The 7,418-nt window shown below is 31.7% G+C and overlaps 1 protein-coding gene across 1 annotated transcript; it reads left to right on the forward strand.

The window, feature by feature from the left end:
• Positions 1 to 202: 202 nt before the first annotated feature.
• Positions 203 to 1,111, forward strand: LOC145126828 (uncharacterized). Its single transcript, XM_079062113.1, has one exon. The coding sequence runs from the start codon at positions 203 to 205 to the stop codon at positions 1,109 to 1,111; it is 909 nt and encodes a 302-aa protein (XP_078918239.1).
• The last annotated feature ends 6,307 nt before the right edge of the window (positions 1,112 to 7,418 follow it).

A 7,418-nucleotide genomic window follows, 5' to 3' on the forward strand; every position in this document is an offset into this window, starting at 1 on the left:
AACGCAACCGATGAAAACTAATCTATTCCTTTTAAACCCACATTAATTATAGAGAATTTATTTAATTGACAAAGGTTTTAATTCTAATTAAACAAGACTACGGTAATCGAAGGCTTTAAACCCTAATTTCAACTTTTCTTTCAGTTTAATTTTTCTATAATTTTTGCTCTGTGACATATTTATAAATACGGACAAGTCTTGGATGGGAACAAATAGGACCAAGAGACGTTATGTTGATGGAGTAACATCGTTTATTGATTATGCAGTACACAACTTGCAGAAGATTAGGAACATCGACCCACAAGCTAATAAACAATATCTTAGAATGCCATGTCCGTGTACCAAACATCTAAACCACATAGAGCATAAAGTGGAGGAAGTGCATCTCCATTTAGTCAACAATGACATTGATCTAAACTACACAAAGTGTATTAAACATGGAGAAAAGGATAAGCCATCAATAAGTGCCCCAAAACCTATTAATGCTACAACCGAGTTTGTTGACAACACAAATTTTGCTTCAGAAATTCCAACAGATGGCCCGGAAACAGTAGAAATGGTTAATGCTACAAAATATAATTTTGCTGAGGATGTACATGTCAAGTATCAAGAACTACCATTAGACGCAAAAAAGCCACTTCATAAAGGATCTCCTTACTTCACAAATTTGTCCGCAATAGTTGAAATACTCAACTTCAAGATTAATTATGGATGTTCTGATAAATTATTTACTCAACTACTAGGGTTGTTAAAAAAGATGCTAACTGATGGTAACCAATTGGTAGAAAACACTTATGAGGCCAAAAAATTTATCAAACTGATGGGATCAGGATACAAAAAGATACATGTATGTATCAACAAATGCCTTCTTTACTTGAAGGAGAACGAGGAATTGAATGTGTGTCAAACTTTTGGCATATCAAGATGGGAGGTGGATAAGAAGACACATAGAGTATATGAAAACATTCTAGCAAAGGTAATGTGGTACTTTCCAGTTATACCAAGATTGCAACTCTTTAAGATACAACGTAATTCAGAAGATTTAAGATGGCAGACGAAAAGGAGGATAACAGATGGTGTGTTACACCACCCCACAGATTCAGAAGCATGACATACCATAGATCAAAAATTACTTGAAATTGCTAAAGATCCAAGAAATCTACGGCTAGGAATATCGGCTGATGGTGTTGACATAAATAGAGGAAATAGGAATCATAGTGTATGACTAGTTTTAACTATTATACACAACCTTCCTCCATGGTTGCGTATGAAAATAAACGTTATCATGCTTTCCGTATTAATATTGAGATACTTGGGAAATGATCGTGATGTTTTTTTAGAATTGTTGGTTGATGATGTGCAACACTTATTCAAGGAATAGGTTGATACATATGATGCTTCCACAAAATATAACTTTAATCTACGTGTTATAGTGTTATGGAAAATAAGTGATTACCTTGTACTTGGTACACTATGTGGTTGCACATGCAGTAAATTCAATGGTTGTATAGTATGTGGGAAAGATACATACTATGTTAGACTTTCTACCTCGTCTAAGTAGAGTTATGTTGGTCACACACAATATCTACCATATTCTCATGCGTTCAGAAAGCAAAAAAAAAGCGTTTAATGGACAACAAGAATTTTGTCTCTCTCCAAATCCAATGACTGTGGAAGAAATATACAACGAGGTATAACATATTGAAAATAAGTGGTGAAAAGGAAAACGAACAAACAATAAGGCATCAGAAAACCAAGAAGATGTGAGAGGCAGAAGTGGGAAGATCCAAAAGCAGAAAAGGAAAACAACATGAAAATAATGTACTTCAAGCCAAGTAAACGAATAAAACGGTGCGTATTGGAAGAAATTCAACATTTGGTATCGAAAAGCATAATTATGTTCAATATTGTTTTGATTTCATGCATGTAGAAAAGAATGTAGTGAGAGTCTAGCCGGAACTTTGCTAAATGTTCTGGGAAATAGGAAAGATGGAGTAAATGCTCGATTGGATCTGGCATAGTTGCAGATAAAACCAAAGTTGTTTGCTAAGATAGAAGAAGACAAAACAACACTACCTCCAGCAGGTAAAACATTAACGAATACTGAAAAAGACATCTTTTGTGAAACGTTATACAATATCATGGTACCACAGGGATATTGTTCAAAGTTCTCTTGTTTGGTCAGCCTAAAGGATAGGAAGCTCATTGTCCTTAAATCGGATGACATCACATGCTAATGCAAGAGTTTTTGTCCATTGCAATACTTTCAATCATGCACCAACCCACACGATATACTATTATCAGGTTTTTCTTTTTCTTTAAATCAATATGTAGCAAAGAAATCATATTAGAAGAAGTAGATAAGATGCAAGAACAAATTGATGTGACATTGTGCCTACTCGAGAAGTTCTTTCCTCCGTTATTTTTGATATTATGGTACATTTGACTATGCATCTAACTAGGGACGTAAAATTATATGGTCCCGTATTCACGGATCACAATCATTACATAACTGGGGAGGTAAAATTTGTGTGACACTTTGCCTACTTGAGAAACCTATTTATCGGCAACATACATACATGCTAAGATCTAATGGTACGAAGGATGTAATACTAGAAAGTTGATCAACATGATTCCAGTCTAAGCCTGAAATGATCCAGTCAAAGACATGAATATAAACTTATATTTAATGCATAATGTAATTGCAAGGAAGAAATAACTCAACGTAATAAATAGAGAACAAGAAAAATGTTTGAGGAAAAATATAATTGATTCTATTCAAATGTTCATAAAAAGTACATCTTACAATGAAGTTGATAAGAGTATTTATATGCAACATACATACATGCTAAGATCTAATGGAACAAAGGATGGAATACTAAAAAGTTGATCAACATGATAGTACACAGACAAAAGATTCCTATTGAACTTGTTCCTTAATCAACAACATGCAATAAGACCAAAACAAATTCATTCTTAGATGTTAGACTTGCTCGGATTACAACTTCTTCGGATAGCATTATTTCATCAGAATACAAACTGGTCGGATCATCATAAGCTCAGATTAGCTTCACATCGAGTGACTTGGTTAATTCCTTGCACTATCAATTATTCAAAGAATCATATAAGATATTTCAACTTTTTAGTTTACATGATTGTCATTCATATTTAAATAATAAATATGAACGATAAGTATGTATGCAAATAATCGATAATCTAGACATATTGAGATCGTATGTGAAATCGAATAAATATTCTCATTGACATTAGAACTTAGCTAAAATTCATATGTGAACCTATGTAAATTCAGATGGAATTTTATCATATTTCAACCTTTTAATCGTACACAAATTAATTATTGAGAGTATTTTAGGTGAAAATAAGAAAACATTTTTGTATATCTATATAAATGTCTACTATAAAGGACAAAAAAAAAATAATGAATTTCAATATTTTTTTATTTAATCACACATCGTACAAGACTTATTCGTCAAATTACGACTCCGAATAGTTCATATTCGGATTCGATGACCAATCTAAACTCAATATTCATTGAGGGGAAAGTATGATTATGATATAAATGCACCAAACGGGAATTTTAGGAAAAAGATCTTTGAGATCTCTTTCCTTTATATATATATATATATATATATATATATATATATATATATATATATATATATATTCGAAAACAAGAAATTAATTTATGTAAAATGAGCACCATATGCATATATATACCATGGTTACAAAAATCGGGATTAATCGCGGATTAATCTTGGATTAATCATTTGGTGTTCTCCAACCGACTAGGATTAGTGTTTGACGAAAATTATGGATTAATCGGTCTTGGTGGGATTAATCGGTCTTAGTGGGATTAATCGGTCAACAAAAGTCAAAACAGTCAAAAAAAAAGTCAAAAAACGTTAAAAAAAAGTTAAAAAAAAGTTAAAAAATTCCAAAAATTAAAATTTTTTTTTACTTCAAAATTTTCAAATTTGCAAAACTTCAAATATTATACCAAAATGTTCAGATTTTCGTATTTTCAAATTTTCAAATTTCAAATTCTCTTATTTTTTAATTTTGATGTACTTATTTTTCTTTAAATATATTAAACTTTGATTAATTTTAATATTTTACTAATAATCTATGGTCTACGATTTATCCCCGATTAATCCCTTAACACCAGTCGACCGTCGAGCTATCGTCGAGCGATTTTTACAACCTTTATATATACAAATGAAAATAAGAATATATGCATATATGCATATTTGCATATTCATGTATAGATGAAAAACATCTTAATAAGTTAGGACGCTGCAATAGAATGTTATTTTAAAAATCAATACAAACGTTTTTCTAGTGATGTGCCTATGGTGCCCATTTTAAATGATAGTAAAAAAAAAAATCAATTATCAGCATGGGTAGATGTTAAAAAAATGATGAATATAATTACTTTTAGTTACTTTTTTCGATAGAAGATAATCTCTAAAAAAACGTTTTCTCCAAATGATGTGCATATGATGTGCATTTTACAACTTTTTTTTTTCGAATATTAATATGGAAAAATATTCAAACCTGATGAATTTTCATATTTTTATTTTTTTTCGATATAAAATAATCTCCAAAAAAATAATTGTAAAAGTGATCGCAATGATCCTAAAAAAGTTAGTTAATCTAATGGATCAAACCTATATATATATATATATATATATATATATATATATATATATATATATATATATACTAGTTGTGAGACTCATATATTAAACGAGTTTATTAAAAAAAAATTGAATACGAAAGTTTAAACATTTAGAAAGTTTGAATTTATAAGAAAAATGAAGAAAATATTGAATTGATAAAATTTAAATGCTCATTTTCTTTTTTAATTTAAACAAATAATTTGAATAATAAACAAATGAAATAATTGAGTTTTATTTTAGAAAATTTGAAATTAAAAGAAAAAGTGCATTAATTAAACTGATATTCATTTATTATTATATTTAAATACTATTTGTAGTTTAATAAAATGAAAAAAAAAACCATAACATGACATGTAGATATAACTTAATACAAAAATACCACAAAATGACATATGACAAAACACAAGAAAAAATGACATGTGACAGAAAAAGGTTTTTATTTATTATAGTGTGTGTATATATATATATATATATATATATATATATATATATATATACACACACCAGTTCTTTGAAACGTCATGTCCTCAACGGATATCTTTTAAATTCAGTACTAATAATGACAGTTAGGCCAACTTTAAGGGAGTTCAAGTTTTTAAGATGCACAAACAAACCGAATCCTTAGTTTCAACCTGAATCCATAATCGATCAAAACTGGCTTAGATTAATCTGATCCACCAGATCATGAATCCTAAACCAAAATTGGATTGACCCCCATATCCTAACCCAGATTCGCTAAAAACTTGATCAAAATCCACTAAAAATCATGTAAAACCCTCCAAAATTTGGATTAGGCCGGATTTAGATTTTGGAATTAACATGATCAAATTTTGACCAAATCCGGATCAAATTTTGAGCGATGTAAGCCACATTGGATCGGATCCGAATATTTATGATATCAGATCACATTTTCCATTTGTGCACCTCTCGCCCACTATCTTTTAGGGGTCCCAAATTTTTTAGATTTTTTATTTACCTTTATTGAGATTAAGGGACTTAAAAGGTTTTAGGTTTATCAAATTCAAGCGGAGCGGCTTGCACACAAGTTGCAGTATTGCAACAACAGGAAAGTTGAAATGCTTTTGATCCCTATAGCCTCGGTGCTAGAGGAAAAATACAAAAAATAATGATGTAAACGATTTAAATCCTTATATCATTTAGTGATGTAGTTTTGTTTATGTTTATGTTTAGTCTAACTAGCATGTTTTAGCACACTACACAAAGGGGTCAATGTGGGATAATACTAAGCATTAAGTTTTTTCTCTGATTCCGAATTTGTTTCCATTGAAGATATTAATTGTCAATTGTTGGAAAAAATAGGGTTTTACGTTGGAGATCTCGATACCCCTTGGATTGTGTGAACACTTTCCGAACTGATATTTCTACCCTATCCCTGGGTTGCAAGAAATTCAGACTAGGATAATCCAAGAGGACACTTATGATTCTAGGCACAGAAGTCGTAAGCCAAGTTGCTAGAAAGATTATGTGTTTGTTTGATGAGAACGAGAGCTAATAATTTTCGTGTGTATCTTCTCAAAGCGAATAGTCGTTTATATAATAAACGAGATTAGAGTTTCTATTAGGGTTGGCCGTCATGGGTTGCTTTGGAAGCAAGTCAGGAAATGCGAAATTTAATGAGGATTTATGGTTTCAAAAACTAACGAGTTTCGTTAGTTTTACCATAATCACCCTCTAGAATTTGAATTTTCCACTATGTTCCCATATGTAAAATTCGGGTTGGCCGTCAGCGGGACCCCAGCCAGTGGCTCTGCCCCTTGGACCCCGCTAGGGGCGCTGCCCCTTTGGAAACCCCAGACACAGGGGCGCTGCCTCCGGACCCCCGACTTGTCGTCGAACCGACTTCTAATTCGATCTTATACATGTGTGCACTCCGCACCAACTCATACATATATTAGAGTATACTTTATGAAGCCCTTAGCTCACATATTAATTCTAATTACATAAAATGACATGGTGACACTAAAATCACCAACATCAATTTGGTTAACTATGCCTCGACTTACAAGTCTAAGGTGCAAAGGAATAAAGATAACAACTGCCGGTAAAGAACTTGAGTATAAATGTCTTGTTACAGCAACTAATGGCAAGAACATTTCACATTTGTAATTAATTCGTGCTAAAGTTTTTTCTTCTTTTTCATCAACTTAAGTGCACTCTTTTATTACTCAATTCCATTTAGTTTCTTAAATGAAACTTCGTTGTGCTATTTTCCAAATTTAGGCATCGTCGGCCCTGGCGAAAGTGCTTGTAATGTAAATACCACAAAGTTTATTACATGTTGTAACTACGTTGTTTTTAATCTGAATAAATTTAAATGTAAACGTTTATCAAATTTGTTGATGTGGATATCCACCCACTTTTACCACGGGACAATACCCGACCGGGCTAGATGAGCATCATTATGGGCCTGGGTTGACCCATTATCCGACACGTACTTGATCCATGAACAACTTGCATTTTTTCTATTATTCTTTTTCCTTAATTCTAACTTTAAAAAAGAAAAGTTACATTTGGTTTAAAAAAATTAAGAATGTGTTGGACCACTAGTGCTCCAATGAGATTGTGGCGTTCATTTTAGTAAGAAATGGCTAGTGGTCATCCACGTGTCTCATTGATATGTTGCCACGTGAAATTTTGTTCTTGATCCGTACGCTCAAGCCTTTTAATAAGTTTTGCACCACTTTTGAAGTAAAGTTC

Source organism: Lactuca virosa, chromosome 7 (genome assembly GCF_052849685.1).
Source record: "Lactuca virosa cultivar CGN04683 chromosome 7, Lactuca_virosa_CGN04683_v6, whole genome shotgun sequence".
Classification (NCBI taxonomy): Eukaryota; Viridiplantae; Streptophyta; class Magnoliopsida; order Asterales; family Asteraceae; genus Lactuca; species Lactuca virosa.